At 39.1% G+C, this 17,445-nt stretch overlaps 2 protein-coding genes across 6 annotated transcripts; one reads left to right on the top strand and one right to left on the bottom strand.

Moving 5' to 3' along the window:
* Positions 1-116: 116 nt before the first annotated feature.
* Positions 117-5,757, top strand: Cul2 (cullin 2). The gene is made up of 9 exons (XM_020953790.2): positions 117-284; positions 586-767; positions 1,243-1,467; positions 1,532-2,609; positions 3,077-3,194; positions 3,259-3,365; positions 3,876-4,247; positions 4,313-4,426; positions 4,489-5,757. Exons 2-9 carry the CDS (start codon positions 649-651, stop codon positions 4,618-4,620), a joined length of 2,265 nt encoding a protein of 754 aa, XP_020809449.1. The 5' UTR covers positions 117-284; positions 586-648; the 3' UTR covers positions 4,621-5,757.
* LOC110185047 (uncharacterized) lies at positions 5,130-16,545 on the bottom strand. Of its 5 annotated transcripts, none has more exons than XM_086832169.1 (11): positions 16,415-16,545; positions 13,694-14,053; positions 13,253-13,432; positions 12,525-12,687; positions 11,796-12,446; positions 11,116-11,725; positions 10,080-11,055; positions 9,889-10,019; positions 8,761-9,075; positions 8,505-8,591; positions 5,130-7,266 (listed from the first exon to the last, which is right to left on the bottom strand). In XM_086832169.1, the coding sequence occupies exons 2-11, from the start codon at positions 13,873-13,875 to the stop codon at positions 7,127-7,129; spliced, it is 3,435 nt and encodes a 1,144-aa protein (XP_086688295.1). In that variant the 5' UTR covers positions 13,876-14,053; positions 16,415-16,545; the 3' UTR covers positions 5,130-7,126. The 5 variants fall into 5 exon arrangements, with proteins under 5 accessions (XP_086688295.1, XP_086688296.1, XP_086688297.1 ...); XM_086832170.1 differs by having other exon boundaries at positions 16,354-16,527; XM_086832171.1 differs by having other exon boundaries at positions 16,101-16,500.
* Between the last annotated feature and the right edge of the window lie 900 nt (positions 16,546-17,445).

Here is a 17,445-nt window from a genome sequence, read left to right as displayed (position 1 = left end):
TATTCTGCATATTTGGCTTTGGTTTTACCAGCTTAATATGTGAGAGGATTTTATTTTTTAGTTTTTAAATAAAAGCGGGTTCAACAGCTGTGATACGCAGTGGAAACTCGCCATTTCTTTCCGTTTTATGTGTGATTGTAAGAGTGTGCGCGCGAGTATGCATCCCTGGCAGCGCCAGGGCAACTCTGTGTTATCGTCCGTCTGACATTTTTCTATAGCAAAAAAGTGCAAAAAATTAAATTCTCGGCGTAATTAATTAGTAAATAGAGTATTTTAAGCAGTAGGTGAGTATAGGAGACGACAAGCTACTGCGACTGCACCCCCTCGCTCTGCGTGGCAGTGACTGGTCAGCTGTGAAATGGGCCGAGGGCAAGGCCAACAAGCTGCCAAGCTGCGGCCGCGGCCCCCACACAAAAAGCGAGCGAGCTGCACGATTATGCCAAAAAGCAGAAGGAAAAGCAGTCGCCTCTGCCGACGTTGTTTGAGGGTCGTCCGTCCGCTTGAAACTGCCGTCGTGCAGACCGAGGAGCCTTGTGTCCTCTAATCACGCAACCGTCAAGCTCTAAATGTCGCACTCACCCGCAGCCAAAACACCTTCACATCCAGCCCCAGACGGAGGACCCAGGACCCGATCCAGACCCAGTCGAGATGTCGCTCAAGCCCAAAATAGTCGAGTTTGTTGATGTTTGGCCGCGCCTGCGCTGCATCGCCGAATCTGTGATAACTCTCACCAAGGTGGAGCGATCGGTATGGAACACAAGTTTCAGGTGAGTCTGCCAAACACAGCACCAGTCGTCGAAATAATAGCTCGAACAAATCGAAATGATATATTTGTGGTGCGTACTTGAAACTCTTAAATGAGGAGTTGGACAGAGTTAATCCTAACCACATAGTAAAGACATATTTCCTATCAATTACCTTTTATGGTAAAAAATGCCAGCTGGAGAGAAATAAATATTGGCAAATTAAGCATAGAATCGTCAATGAATTGCAGAAAATGTGTAATCTACAAAGCCCAATCAATCTCTTCTCTACTAATTCCAATTTAATTATGCAACCGTATTTAACTCGCAGAGAACTTTTTGTAATTCTTAGCCAGAATTGCATATAAATAAAAGTGCTATTATTTCGACCACCACTGTTTCTATATGTTTTGTGCAGCGTGAGTTGCCAAAATGTGGAATAGCTAAAATAAAACATACTAACACATTCATGTCGTTACCTCTACCCACATCCGTATAGCGACGTGTACACGCTGTGCGTGGCCCAGCCGGAACCGATGGCTGATCGCCTCTACAGTGAGACAAAGCACTTCCTTGAGCAGCACGTCCAGGAGATGCTGGCCAAAAAGGTGCTGATCGAGGGGGAAGGTTCCAACTCGAATGGCGGCCCAGACCTACTCCATAGATACTACACCACTTGGATGGAGTATAGCCAGGGGATTAAGTATTTGCATCAGCTCTACATGTAAGCAAACAGTTAGAGAGTAACCCAACCTGCTACACCAAGTAATCTACGTCCTCTCCCCTAGCTACCTTAACCAGCAACACATCAAGAAGCAAAAGATCACCGATACGGAATCGTTCTATGGAAATCTGTCTAGTGATGCCGCCGAGCAGATGGAGATTGGCGAGCTGGGACTCGACATTTGGCGCTTGTACATGGTTGAATATTTGGCCACCGAGCTCGTGCGCCACATCCTGGAGGGGATTGCTGCTGATAGGGCTAGCAACGGGACGCTGGATCATCACCGCGTCCAAATCATTAACGGCGTAATTCACAGTTTTGTGGAGGTGCAGGACTATAAGAAAACTGGATCGCTGAAGCTGTACCAGGAGCTCTTTGAGGGTCCCATGCTGGAGGCCAGCGGCACCTATTACACAGACGAGGCCAACAAGCTGCTTCAGCGCTGCTCTGTCTCGGAGTATATGCAGGAGGTTATCCGAATACTGGAGTACGAAAGTCGGCGAGCCCAAAAGTTCCTGCACTTCAGCTCGCTACAAAAGCTGCGCAAACAGTGCGAGGAGAAGTTCATCAACGATCGTCTGGGCTTCATCTACTCGGAGTGTCGCGAAATGGTATCCGAGGAGAGGCGGCAGGACCTGCGCAACATGTACATTGTGCTTAAGCCGATTCCCGACAACCTCAAGTCCGAGCTCATCACTACTTTCCTCGAACACATCAAGAATGAGGGCCTGCAGACTGTCGTCGCACTCAAGGGCGAAAACATTCATATAGCGTTTGTGGAAAACATGCTTAAGGTGCACCACAAGTTCCAGGAGCTAATTGCCGACGTCTTCGAAAACGACTCGCTCTTCCTTAGCGCGCTAGACAAGGCATGCGCTAGCGTCATCAATCGCCGTCCCACCGAGCGCCAGCCGTGCCGGAGCGCCGAATATGTGGCCAAATACTGTGATACGTTACTGAAGAAGTCGAAGACCTGCGAGGCGGAGATTGATCAGAAGCTCACCAACAATATAACCATTTTTAAGTATATCGAGGATAAGGATGTCTACCAGAAATTCTACAGTCGCCTATTGGCCAAGCGTCTTATCCATGAGCAAAGCCAAAGTATGGATGCTGAGGAGGGAATGATCAATCGATTGAAGGTATGCGTACTTACTGTCTTAATATGTAATTAAATAAGCCTCAAAAGAACATTTGAATTGGGAACACTGAGTGGATCCAAACTCTGAATTGCAAGAGATAGGCGTGCCGAAGTTAGCTTCCCTTCTTGTTTGTTTTATAGTTTTTATATAACAAGCGAACATTAAAATTCAATTATAAATTAGACAAAACACCAAAGGTACCTCGGGACACCTTTGTTCTTCAAGTACTGCATTATGTTTTTTCATAATAAAAGATTTTTTAAACATTTGAAAAGTGTATAGTAAACCAACTGATTTTTAACGCCTATCGAAGATTCAATATAACTCGTTTATTTGTATACATTCTCCAACAAATTTTAAATGTTTTTTTATATAGCATCATCAATTGACCCTTTAAATAAATATAATATAACCTCTATATTTTTTTTTATATTAATAATGTTCAACTTTTTGCCTAAATCTTATAGCAAGCCTGCGGCTATGAATTTACAAATAAACTCCATCGAATGTTTACGGATATATCGGTATCCACAGATCTAAACAACAAGTTTAATACTCACTTAAAGGACACAGATGTGGATTTGGGTGAGTTTTTTCATTATATCCGTATTTTAAATTTTTGTTTTAATAAAGCATATCAACTGTTCAGGTTTTAATCTCTCAATTAAGGTGCTGCAAGCAGGAGCTTGGCCTTTGGGATCGACACAAGTTATACCATTCGCAGTGCCACAGGAATTTGAGAAATCAATTAAAATGGTACGTTTTCATTTAATATTGAATAAAATTTATCCACCGCTACCACAGAAGGTTTATGAAGCTATAAAGGTAAAGGTAAACTTGTAAGACTCCACTAAGAAAGAATATTGTTTCCTATGTTTACTTTCTTATATCACCATCCATTGCCTACTTGCTTAGTACAAGATTGGGTAGGCACTATAGGATTTGAGATTTGAGAAAATTCGCGATCTATAAATTTGGTTTGACCTCGTTAGGAGGTTCTTTTATAATTATTCTTTAAAAAAAAGTCAACAGTCTACCACTTACAGGCTATTTGGTGAGCTTGCGTTACGTAAATAGCCCCTAACATAATATTTGTAAACACATTTTTCGATCCTTTAAATGCGTATTAATTGTCAGTTTTTTTGTAAAGTAGTCTCTCAGTTTTAAAACTATTTCTATTACAGGAACGGAACAGGACTGATCAGATATTTTTAAATCATAGCATTATTTTTTATCAACGTATTTCCATATATATATATCTTTCAGTTCGAGGACTATTACCATATATTGTTTAGTGGTCGAAAGCTAACCTGGCTGCATCACATGTGTCACGGCGAACTGAAATTGGGTCACCTAAAGAAGTCGTACATCGTAACGATGCAAACGTACCAGATGGCGATAATTCTGCTATTTGAGACCTGTGACAGTCTTACGTGTCGGGAAATACAATATACGCTTCAGTTGAACGATGAAACGTTTCAGAAGCATATGCAGCCAATGATCGAGTCGAAGCTGTTGAATGCCAGCTCAGCAGAGAATCTCGCCGGGGAAACTAGAATTGAGTTGAATTTGGATTACACGAATAAGCGTACAAAGTTTAAGATAAGCTCGGCTTTGCAAAAGGAAACGCCCCAGGAGGTAAGGAGAGACCCATTGCAATTGAAATGCGTTTTTATGATTTTTGATTATATATTATCTATTAGGTCGAACACACAATCAATTCGGTTGACGAGGATCGCAAACTCTTCCTGCAGGCTGCCATAGTAAGAATTATGAAATCACGCAAGGTCCTAAAGCACAATGCACTAATACAAGAGGTATAAGTAAAAAATAACCCTATATTAAATCTAATAATTACCAATTATATTTTCAATTATAGGTTCTCTCATTATCAAAGGTTAGCTTTACGCCTAACATAGCCATGATCAAGAAGTGTGTGGAGTCTTTAATCGATAAACAATATATAGAGCGAACAGCGAATTCGGGAGATGAATATAGCTACATGGCCTAGACTAAAGGAGAGAATATTTGATTCTGAAAAAAAAACCCAATTAAATACACACTGACAACAAGCACACAAAGAGTAATTCTTGGCGAAAGGCGGCTAACTCATTTTGTTTAAAGCATCTGAAGCATGGACAGGACCCTAGTGGACAACCAACATCCTTATGCTTAAAATATTCGTTATGGAAGAAACAAAAGAATTTTTAGGCTACCTTGTTTTTGTTCTCTAATTTGGCCCAATTGGAATAAAAGTTGGTTTTGTTACTCGATACTTTATAATTTAGATTAGTTAGTTTTGCCCTATTTTTATTTAATGCGTGAATCCTATATAAGTGTAGACATGTATATTTCTTTCATGTATTTGTATATTTATCTGTTTTTATGCGCGCGCACACACATACACACAAAGCAAATCTATGGAGGAGAATGTAAAATAAACAACAAAAAACATATGATATCCACGGTATAATTCTACCATTGCCCCCTCAGCAGATACCGCATTAAATTGGCTGCAGATTACACATATTATGGAAAAACTATATTTATTTATAAAAGATCTACGCTCAATTATCATCTTTTCATTGCTCATTATTATTTGTTTAATATATATTTCGAAACAGCAGTGCTATTATTTTTCATTTGCCCTTATATATTTTTAAAATCTAATTTTCAAGTTTGTTCTTTTTGTGTTTTTGGTGAGGCTTTGCTTTTTATTTAATTCTTTATTGTATTTGTCATTCATTTTAAAAATTGTGTGAAGCTTGTGGTATACAATTCATTTCAAACAACACAGCAAATGGTCTCCGAAATTATATATTAAATAAAAAATTATCAACTGATTAGAATTTCCATTTCGGATAGCTTTCGTTTCAGTTCTGGAATGTAAAATAATGCAAATATTATGAGTTTTAAGTGTGTTTCCTCTTTTGTTGTAGTTTTTATCATTTACATATATGTATATGCATAAGTACATATGTATATGTATCTAACTTTAGTAGACAAGGGCCATGGATTACTTTTTGTTTTAAATTGTTTTATTCGTTTCACATGCTACTTTTCTAAAAAATATATTCAATAATGTTAAATCAAGTAATTGTACATATATATAATTAATTTTAATAAATACCAACTTGCTATAGCATAATGTGTAATTCGTTAATAATACTTGAAACTTGCTCCTTTGGGCGCCAGCTCCTTGCTGTTTAAAAAAATGCCGCCATTTATTTCAATCGCTGCGCAGGCTTTTCTTCAGTGAGTGTTAATAAAAAATATGTATCTTCCATATGTATATGTATATATATCTATCGTTTATTTATTTATTTTTTTCATTTATATTTAATGACTAGTAAACGTTTACAGTTTTGTTGCTTCTTGCAGTTTTCTCTGGCTCCAAATACCCACTTTTACTCTCGTTCAAAATTTGAAAAATGCATTCTGTGGTGTAAAATCGTCTTGAGCATTCATTTTGCTTTTAATTTTTTTTTTAGGATGTTGGTTTTCGTAATCCATTTCGAATTGGCTTTCGTCGAAAAATTCTTTGAAATGTGGAGGGCGTAACTTCGTTCTTTTTAAATTTTTACAAAATTAAATTATGTTGATCGTGGATTTCAATTTATCTTAATATTGTAAATGGCCTTTAGATTACGTTCTCATTGGTAGTGGTTGGCTTGAGTTTCTTTTCAAGAGTGAAACACTTCCGGCTCCTCTTCTCTTATTGCACTCTGCCCGTGCGCTTTAGCTTCGCTGTATCCCGAAAGCCGTTTATAAACTCATTTAAAAGAGGACAACCAAAACGTATTCCTCAGTTACAAAAAATAGTGTTTTGTAACTATTTTAAACATCATAATAAAGTAAGTAATGTTGTTGCTTAGAACCCTAAGCGGTTCAGTTATAGTCCAAACTATGCGTATATATCGCTCATATCTATATACGTATACATATATAAATTCAGTGCTTTTATATAAGTTGCCAGTTTCTTCTTCTGCGCCGGTTTCGCTAAGTTTTTGGTTTCTAATGGCCATGAAATATGAAGTTGCATTTAATTGGTGTGGTGTCGGTGTCGGGAATAGTTAAGGGTAAATATATATAGCCTCAAATTTATATTGCCGCATGTTTTCAGTTTTCTTTTTTCGTTCGTGTTTGTTGGGAGTATAGAGTATGGCTTTCATATGTTTATTTAGTTTCATTTCATATTAAGTTTGCTTAAATTTTGCTTTGTAGTTTTACGCTTTCTTTTCAGTCTTTACGATTCACGGCATTTGTGCTTTTTATTTATTTTATTTTTTTTAATATGACCGTCAAAATTGCTTCAATTATTTTCAAGATGAATGACCAATCAAACACGAGCATGAGCACGAGGAATTGCTGAAAGGTCAGGGTGATCGATTGGGTGCAGAGATAATCTGTCAACTTTTGACCCTATATAAACGTGAGTGTATGCAAGTGCAGGGTTATTATCGTCTTCATTGCTATTATCGTATGCTTTTCTGGGCAGTTTTTCAGTTTTAACTTCTCTATTGCTCCATAGAGACGGTTTTCGTGCGTTTCCACAGGGACTTAAAAAGGCCCTTCTTCTTCGTTTTCGTATTGGTGGTTGTCACATCCGAGTCTACACTGTCCGTCTTGCGACTGTTATCCTTTCGTTTGGCAGAACCTGCAAACACATAAAATTTGTTCAATATTTCTTCCCTTTGTAAAATATTTATAATGAAAATACATTTTTCTAAATAATTTTTAAGCCTTATGGGGCCCATCCACAGTAGAACATGTTGGCCGAGCATGTTGAGCTCGACGAAATTTTCATCGTTAGTGCTAGTGCTCGCGTACAAATTTCGTGTTCGTCGAGCCGCTCGAACAAAATAGAAATCATTCTATCTTGCTTGTGTTGGCGACAACATGCTCGACAATGGATGGCAACGTTGGCACGAACATCATTTGAAGCAAACGTTTGAAGCGACAACACCTAATAGAGCAGCTCTAAGATGTCAAAACAATTTACATTAATTGCCAAAAGTGCCATTATAGTGGCGCTGTCGTTGTCCGTTGCCATGTTTGCTTCTCAAAGATTTGCCAGCAAATGATGTTTCCGAGCATGTTCCCACTAGTTGGTGGCAAATGAAATTTTTGCTCGACGACCGGCTCGGTCAACATGTTCTACTGTGGACGGGCCCCATAACTCAAAATAATAACTTATATTGTATTAAATAATTTTAGTCAGAAGTTTGAAACAGTAAAGAACTCAATTCCGAATCTTTAAAGTATGTATTCTTCAACAGCCCACTTGACCTAGCTGATTCATTCTCTCTATCTGTCCGTCTCTTTACAGAAAACAAAATACATTCTTTTGATTTTATTTACTAAATAAGTTGGAACGAGAGCGTATTACTCTACCATATAAAGGAAATAGGAACAATCGGGAAATTAATCGGAAAAAATGATTACTTCACCGTGTATTAAACATAATCTGGTTTACTATGAACATTTCTAATGATTCTATGATTTTATTTCTAATTTTATCATATAACATCCGAGTTTTATAAAAATTAATTAATGAAAAGTTCAGTGGAAAAGTGATTCGAGAACATCAGAATTAAAACTGCATATAAGTTGGCAGCTCCTTTTGACAATAAATAATTGTAAATATACTATTACTGCCTTTATTTTGCTATTAAGCATAAATTTAACGAATAGAATAAATCTTAACTCTGAGTTACATACTTCTAAAAGTCAACTTAAATATGTTGATACAAAAACGATTGCAAAAAGGTTGTGAAAACCAGAGCATTCTCAAACCGAAACATAAATTCTAATTCCGAGAGACTAAAATGAATAATAAATTCAGAGTCTGTTAAATGGCTAACTAATTTAGAAAAATAATTAATTTAATCTCACCTGATTCGAACTCATAGGCATGCTTGCTAATGGTATCATCCATAGCCTGATCACAGTATGTCTTGTGCTTCCGATCCTTGTGGTTTTCTGCGGTAAATTGAACATTTTCATATTGTAAGTTAAGGTATTTTGCGAGGCTTCATAGTTGTATTTCAAATAAAGTTATACATTTGTCGAATGAATTTCAAAACCGTTGCCAGTTCTATTTCATTTCCTTTTCTTATTTCAGCTAGCTTTGTTTCTATTAGAGACTTACTTTTCTTGGTGATCAGTAGGCTTGTTACTCGTCGTAGTGCCTCACGCGGTGATTTATTCAAGAAGGAAGGCGTCAGATTTGGTGGCAGAGTCAGGGGCTTGCGGGATTGTCCTGTTCCCGACATACCCGCCGGATTATCCCAAACCCGCACGGAAGCTAAGCGATCGATGTTCTCTGTGGAAGCTGGACGCATTCCTCGTTGCTTTGGATACCATCCGCGGGCAGGGACCCCAGTCATCCTAAGCATCTCATTGGAAGCTAATGCGTGATTAATCGATCGCTGACGGCAAATTTGTGCCGTACCGTAGTTGCCACCTAATTGATTGAATTGCAAAAGGTTATTCAAAGAAGAGATGATATATTAATTTAATAATATCATGGTCAACACACAAGAAAGAAATAACAAGAAATGAAGCTATTTGGCAAGACAAAGTTTATGTACCCTTGCATTGTTTGTTTAAACGTTATGACATCAATGTTTACGAACATTTTTCACTGGTCATAGTGGACAAATTCTGTAACTTAGACAGACATCTTAGACCACATCTCGGAGTTTCTGAATTTATGAATAACAAGAAAGGAAGCTAACTTAAGCACGCCGAAGTTTATATACCCTTGCAGATAGAACTTCGATGACTAGGAATCAATATAATATAAATTATATTATTTTTGTAAAAAAGGAAAGAAGTAATACCTGCTTTTATTTCATTCATCTGTACATATTATATAAATATTTACAGTTTTACATTCACAGATTTGCATTTTTCATCTCTATCTAACGATCTTTTGTATATGGCAGCTATATGATATAGTTGTCCGATCAGGCCCGTTCCGACATATATACGAGTGAGAGTATATAGAAGACTAACTACAAAGTTTCATTCAGAAACTGCATTTCAATCTTCTGACTTAAATTATAATACCCTGTAAGGGTATAAAAAGACAGCAAAACGAAGCATTGCAAATTCTTTTTGTAAGTTTAAAGTAAAGACAATTAATTGAGTGAAGTTGAAAATGAAGGAAGGTAATGAAAAAGTTAAATTTGCATAACTTATTTTGCTTTGGCAAACAATAATGTTCTTCGCTCGATGCAAAGAAACACTGTATTAATTGCAAATTTTTACTTACCACCAATACCCATAATAGATGTGCCCATATTTATACTGTTAGATGTGCTGGATCTGGGCGCTGTGCGCGAGCCACTGACAACTGGCAGCGGCTCATTTTGGCGTCTATATGGCGTGCGTGGAATGTCGCAACTGCGGGGAAAATATAATTAAATATTTTAGAAACAATTTTGCTTGCACGCTTACACTTACCCTCTTGCAAAAATTGGAGTTTCTGGAAGACTACATGATGTCTGCAGGCGGTGCTCCTCGCGAGGCGATTGTTTGAGGCTGCGCTTGGTGCCATAATTAATGTACCGTCGTTGATAGGATCCGGAGCCGGTTCCACAAGCCATTCCATCCATAGCGGGCATCGGTGGTAGGGGTCCCAGACCAGTGGGCGTGGTTATTCCGCTGCCACCACCGCTGCTATAGTGACCGAATAGCTTGGGCGACCGCTTCCGATACTGCGAGTCAATGCTCCACGATTTTATGGTGTTTGTCGAAGGACCTCCTCCGCCGACAACTCTATGCGGTGGCACCATTGGTGGTCCAGGCAGGACCTCTTGATGAGCCGGAGCCGGAGGCGGTGGCAACTCATCATTAAAATGACGCACGGCGGTGACATTGTCGCGACTGCGGCGAATGTGGCTGTTGCTGGTGTGCACCGCTGCTCCAGAAGCAGTGGCATGCACCTCCACAACGGTGGTTCCCCGATTCGGAAGTGGGGCAACGGCACTTGCCGCCAGCGCTGCTGACGGCAACTCAAGCTGCTTGCGCGGCTCAACTGGCGACGGCGGCAAGGGAGCGTCGTAGTCGAAGTCCGGAAGCTTGGAACTTGGGGGTGGCGATGGAGGCAATGGGCCAAAATTTGGCATCTGTGACAACAACATCTCCTTGGCACTCTCAGATTTGTGAACGCCTGGGCGAAACTCAAGAATCCGCTTGGCATGCAGCTCGGCCGCGGCAGCTGCAGAGAGTCCAACGGCTCCCCCAGATGCTCCAGCAGCGTTGCTGCAACCAGTTTGCTGACCCACAATGGGAATGTCGCCGCGCAGCAATGCGCTTATGTTATGCTCAATTTGCAGCAGTGGAGCACATCCAAAGCTTAGGTCGGATAGCTCTTCGTCCTCCTCCAGAGTGGGAGCCAGATCTGTATGGGGAGTGGTGGCGTTTGAGACTCGCTGATCTAGATTAAGCAAAAAATTAATATACACATATTATTATACATATTAAATGCAAAACTTACCATTCCCGTTAAAGGCGTACAAATCAAAACTTCCGCTTCCATTTAGACGAGCCTCATCAAACTCCTCGCTGCTGGAGGTGTTGTTATCCGGCATAGACTCGGCACTTAGTCGCTTCTCGGTCAGCATGGCCGTCTTGCTCTTAGTTGGCTTGCAGTGACTAAGCTGTTCAGCTGCATCAGCAATATCCAGCGAGAGGGCTGCTCGTTGGGCGGCCGCCATTTCTAGTCCACGTCGTGTTTGAGCCGCATTAGCTTCGCACTCCTTATACACGAAATTCATTTCGGCGGAGGTGGCAGAGGTCGGTGGGTGAAGGGGTACGGTTACGGAGACGGGAACGGGCACGGGTAAGGGAAGTGGAAGAGGAGCCGCATCGCTTGGCTCACTATCGCTTGTGTAGAACTCGTTGCTGATGGCACCGACATTGGCTCCTCCGGACCCATTGCCTGTTCTCTCGCCCAACGAGGGGCGCGGCGGTTTCGGTATACTAAACACTTCTGAGGCACGGGGCGGCTTTTTGGCCGTAGAACGTCGTATGATAAATGTTCCTTTTCCCAGCATACTTTGCTGATTGTACGCAAAGTTGCTGCCAAAGTCTTCCGTGTTGTTATTCTATTGGGTACGAGAAATTGAATATACAGTACAAGACTTCATTTTATTTGTAGTTCAATAGAAAACGTACCTTTTTGGAAGCACCAGCGTTGGTGATTTTTTTGGAACCACAAGTTTTTTTTTTTGCATTATTCTTGAAGTGGATCTCCCAGGCAACACCGTTCTGTTTAACAGGTGTAAGATCTGTCGAGATGGTAGACTCCTCCAAAGAATCCTCCGAGTAATCCTCATCCCGCCGGCCAACAGCCAGCTTCGATGTCGCCACATTAACGTGCGAGGCAGCTGGCGAGGCCTCGCCACTTGAATTGGACGATGAGGCCGAGGAGCTGTTTGAATGGGGGTGGAGCATGTGGCACACCTCCTTATGCTTCTCGACCGAACTGAGCAGTCGCTTTCCACGCGCTCCTCCGTCTCCGCCCGAAGACGACTTCGAGGAGGAGGGTCCCGGATAGATGGTCACAGGATGTTCGTTGACAAACGGCTCTGGCAGTTTGGCCAGATTTCCCCGCAATACCGCATTATGAACGGCGCTAATATCGATTCCCAGAGCGTTGCGTCCACCGTTACAGCTCCCGCCTGCATGTCGGATGGCTGCTAATCCACTTGAGGACTTGCCAACAGAGGTTCCGATCAAATTCGATGTCCTGCTGGCCCCGCAACACGGAAGACTCGAAAACTTCGAGTCGCTGGCAGGAGTCGAGCCTGAACTCCGTGCCTTTGGCTAAGTGACAGTGTTTAGGAGACGAGAAGAGGTGATTCAGTAAGTTAATTGGTTTCCCATTAGCACTACCGTACTCACCAGCGTTGTTTGAATCAGGGGCGTTGTCGTTTTCTGCCCTTGCTCCTCCACCTCGTTTAATTTGGTTAAATTCTCCGCCGTACCATCCTCATTAAAGCTGCCCTCCGGCACGGTGTCGGTGCTGGGCGTCTGTGGCACATCTTCCGAATCCTTTTTGGACATGCTGTTACATGTTAAAAAAAGACAAATACCATCAAAAAAATAATAATAAAGACCATAAAAATCATAAAATTAATTGCCATATGCAAGAAATTATTTTAGCAAGAAATTAAATTGTACCTATCTCGTTAGCATAAAGTCGAGACCGTAAAAATTCAACGTATCTCTACGTACAGATCTAGAATATTTAGATCTACTATGTACACATAAAGGCATAGTGTCGATGTATGCAAACAGAAGAAATATTCGACTACAAAAAAAATATATATTGTGGCGTTACTCATCTGTTTATTGTAAGGTTATTTCATTTAGGAAAGAATAACATTAGAATGTTTTTGGATTTGTATACCCCGTACTCATAGGGTACCATAATTAATTCCCAGTATATGCCAAATACAAAATAAGATATTTTCAACCCCTTAAAGTAAATATGCCTGTATATACTATAATTAGCCATTTCAGTTTACCCTCGGTTTGGCAAATGTTCTCATCTACTCCTGCACAATGTCAAATTACTATTTGGGAAATTACCTTTTGCCTGCATTGACAGATTTGTAAGCTATACTCACTTTTTGCGACTTAGACTCATATAGCCATCATCCTCGGACTGGTTCTCCCCACTGTTACAGTGCAAGGCACTCGGTTTTGTTGCTGCCTCTTCGAACTCCGAGATGATGTCGTCAAGCACTTTAATGGGCTCGGGTATGTCATCCAAGGAGATGGGCTCCAGCGACTGCAGTTGATCATCCCTGTTAAAATAAGAAAACATTAATTTTTAATTAAAAGTTTGCAACTTTAAATCTATATTAACCTATTTCGCGCTCTCAAATTAATTGAAATAATCTCGTCTGCAAAACATTGAAACTTTAAAATGTAAGAGTTTCATATAACATGCTTCTAAAATTGCTATCGTATAAAGTCCTTCGTTTGCAGTATGAATTATTTATACTTATTTGTCTCATGAGACTGTCTTCGGCTGTATTTAACAAAAAACAAAGTCAGTAACTTACTGTTGTATTTCTAGTTCAGATGCAGCTCCGTATGAATCTGGCTCTGCTGCAGCCTCGACCTCCACCTCCTGCGGATTTAATGCTGTCTGGGAATCCGGCTGTTCGCCAGAATAAAGCGCATCGTCGCTGCCCTCCTGTCCGTTTGCATCGCATAATACACACGATTCAGGTGACGCTTCCATTATACGATTTTCATTGAAACCATCGACGATCTTCTCTGCAGTTCCTCTTTTAACTTTGGGTTTGTTTTACAAATTTAATTAAAGCATCCACAAACGTCGTAGTCGCTGACGCTGTAGCTGGCGCCTCCGACAGCGTTGCGACTGACGTTTCCCTTTTGCCGGCGGTTTCAATGTTCATCTATATTATATAAGAAAGTAGAATCAAGAGTTAAAATCCATAGTACAATCTATTGTGTGTAAACCCCATTAAAACATTGTTAAAGGAAAACAGAGAAGACTCCAAGCATTTCCTAACAAGATCCTTCTTAGTCTCCCTAATATTCATTTCCCATTCCCAAGAGCGGAAATAGAAAAAGAAATATCCCTAATAGAATTATAATCACTTAGGATCAGACTTCTTCTCCTATAGTATGGATAACCTCAATTTCCTTCAAATCCAGAATGCTTCACCACCTCAATTCTATAAACAAAGCCCGATCAAATCCATACTAAACCCCAAAACAAAACTACCGCCCAATTTCTCTTAACCCGTGCCAAAGTCCTTGACAGAATCGTAGCGAAAAGGTTAAGCCGGTTTGTATTACCCAATAAAGTAAGATCGGGTTAAAAGAGGGTTTTGCATTTTTCTCTATATCTTGCAATCGTTTGAATGGCAGCGATTTTCATAAAATTAAAATCGAAATTCTAAAATAATACAAAATATCTACTTTTTTTTAAATTACTAGGAAGTGGCCTCACATTGTATAACTACACAATCATATCATGAGAGAGAGGTGATGGTGCATGCGGTTTTAAGTTATCTTTTATAATAAAGTTTTGTGCTAATAATGTATTTTTTATAATTTGGAGTTGAAGGTATAATATTAACTTTAAGATAAATTCGAAACTGAAAATTGAATTTTTGTATGATTTAGGTAATTTAATTTAATCTGCTAGGACCAGAACCATTTGTAATTGAACAATAAGTTGCGAAAATAAGATTATAAATTTTTAAACCAAAAAACTTTCAAATTGTTTACACTTAGTAATCTCTGATAGACGCGACTTTCTCGAAGGTAATTATTATGTTCACATGATTGTATATACATTTTTTTTACGTGTGAGGTTTGCAAATACATGTGTGGTCCACTTTTATATTGCAGAACCCAATTAGCCCCATTAAAATATATTTTCTTGAGCCAGCTAATCTACAGATGTATGTACACATGTAGCTGTCATAGAAATAATCTGGAATTTGACTCCATTTTCAAAATATATGCACATATGTATCTAAAATATAACCCTATTTTATTGCAGAACTTTGGTTTTTATAACTACTTGATGACTATTTCAAAGAAGGAACGATCGGTTAAAATATCTTTTTAATTTAATAAAAATCTGATACCCATACATAGCTGCCATAGGAATATCGGTACATTTTTATAAGTCGATAGAAAAATCTTGTTTATAGATCCTTTTTTTAATATAGACTTTTATTTCAATCGAAACAATTGCAAACTGCATTGGTACACTTCCTTTGTTCTGAATCTTTTTTACAACGAAAAATCTCGATACGTTTATTTTCGTTCATTTTAGTGCAGAGTAAGGAGGTGCGAGAGGACAACAAAAGCAACAACAACGTGAGAAAGCTCGCTATTCGCACTCCTTATGTCGCCGTTGCGTTGTCTTCATTCATATTTTCTATACACTTTGGGGTCGTCCCCGTGAGAGGAGTTTGAGTCAGGCGCATTCATACACACTTTTTGACGCCCCCCACCTACACACGCGCGCACTCATACTCTCTGTGATGCTATGTATGTATATATAAACACGTTTTTCTTATTTTGCCAATAGGTGGCCTAAAAACACTTATGTATGTATGTATGTATGAACGGATGCAATCAGCGATAAAAATAAAAGTTTTCAACAGTTGAGTTTCCAATACGGGAAAAATTCATTTCCGGGCCTATAATCGGCGAATATCTGTAGAAGTCGGGCTCTAACGGTCTAACCACATCACCCACACGCCCGAGCACAGGCAACTTTGTCTAGCTGTAAAATTTACTGCTGCAGTCGGCGGCGTCGCTGCTTTGGCTTCTGCTCTTCTTTCTTTTCCTTTCCTTTCGTTTCCTTTACTGAATGAAGTTACAGCAGGGAGTCTGGAATCGATTTTTTCACACATTTATACATACATACATGCATATGCAGACGCGTACACTGAAACTCCGGCACACCAACGCACTTACACGAGCTCTATTTTTTGTCTGCCAAATAATTATAGTTGAAAGCTTTTGCTAACATGTCAAAAGGTCAAATCAAAAGTCTTCCAATTGGAAATGTTGCTAAAAATAGATTAACTCAAAGCGTAGGGAAAACCGAAACGGAGAGGCACGGAGAGAGAGGGACATAGCGAACGAGTGGGTGGTAATTGTAATGACAGACGCCACGGCGACGTTAATGTAACGGAAACAAAGCAAAAAGCTGACTTAGGGAAATTACCGAGGGCATTTCGCATTTTGAGCACTTCACAAACAAAGCTTCATCCTACACACATGCGTACCTATGTATGAGCACTTCGCGTTTTAAGCCGCGTTCTAAGCCTTTTCTCCCAACCGTCCAGCGAATCGACCTTTTGTTTATGACCTGAACGTTGGCGAATCTAGGGACACTGTTGTCAGTTTAGCTTACTTCAGGCTATATCTAGCATTTTTAAAAATGGAAAAGCTTATGAACTTTTCAACTAGCTTATAGCCTAAGAAGTCGCTTTTATATTTTATATTTGTTTTATATTATATATTATATTCATACTACGTTTTTTTTATAAGAAATATAAAAATATAATACTAAATAAAAATATATAAAATAAAGAAAAATATTTACATCTAGATTACTTTAATTAAAAAAAAAACTTTTAACTGTTTGAAAGGAAAAAATAGTTTAAAAAAAATAAAATAAAAGTACTATGATTATCTCATGCCTTACCTTCATCTACCTTAAGAAATGTATAATTTGCTGAAAAGATCATGTTATAAATAAAACAAAAATTATTGTTACTCTACAGTGCAATTCTATAAGAAAGCCTTGTAAATCCTCTGCCTCTGGCGTAATTTTTTCTTTAATTAATGAAGAAAAATAATATTGTATACATTTTGGTTACAGCTTTTTTTTACACATATGTTTTTTATATTAGCCGGTTTTAGCTAATTTTTGCTCAGAATCTAGCTTGTGCTGGTTTTAATAACCTGGCAACACTGTCTAGAGATGTCAGATCTATTCATATACTGAAAATGTCATTATCGATGATTTTACGTTCATTCAAAGTGTGGTGTTATAAACGCCGGTTGTGACCTTTGACTGTATATAAAATGTTTTTGTGTTGGTCTTGGTTATTAAAATTTTACCTGTCCTTATTAAGACATACTTTTTTTTTTAATAATATCACAAGGACTGTATGGAATTCTACGTTATATATAATTCCATTTATAATCAGAGGATTACCGATTAAATGAGTGAATGATTGAATAACAGCATTACATTCAACCTGATAGGGAGCGAAACGAACCATTTCACCCGCTAAATTTTAGACCAAAA

Source organism: Drosophila serrata, unplaced genomic scaffold, assembly GCF_035046125.1.
Source record: "Drosophila serrata isolate PLE 108 unplaced genomic scaffold, ASM3504612v1 contig_245, whole genome shotgun sequence".
NCBI lineage: Eukaryota > Metazoa > Arthropoda > Insecta > Diptera > Drosophilidae > Drosophila > Drosophila serrata.
Note: the sequence above shows the minus strand (reverse complement) of the source record. Positions and strands in the feature narration are given on the sequence as shown.

What these genes read in the sequence shown, in the direction of transcription:
- LOC110185047 (XM_086832169.1), bottom strand. Translation starts at nt 13,875, where the DNA reads ATGGAAGCGTCACCTGAATCGTGTGTATTATGCGATGCAAACGGACAG. An exon ending in TCTGAACTAGAAATACAACA is followed by an intron (nt 13,433 to 13,693) that starts GTAAGTTACTGA and finishes TTATTTTAACAG; the next exon opens with GGATGATCAACTGCAGTCGC. An exon ending in ACGCTGGTGCTTCCAAAAAG is followed by an intron (nt 11,726 to 11,795) that starts GTACGTTTTCTA and finishes CGTACCCAATAG; the next exon opens with AATAACAACACGGAAGACTT.
- Cul2 (XM_020953790.2), top strand. Translation starts at nt 649, where the DNA reads ATGTCGCTCAAGCCCAAAATAGTCGAGTTTGTTGATGTTTGGCCGCGC. An exon ending in GTATGGAACACAAGTTTCAG is followed by an intron (nt 768 to 1,242) that starts GTGAGTCTGCCA and finishes ACATCCGTATAG; the next exon opens with CGACGTGTACACGCTGTGCG. An exon ending in TTGAGAAATCAATTAAAATG is followed by an intron (nt 3,366 to 3,875) that starts GTACGTTTTCAT and finishes TATATCTTTCAG; the next exon opens with TTCGAGGACTATTACCATAT.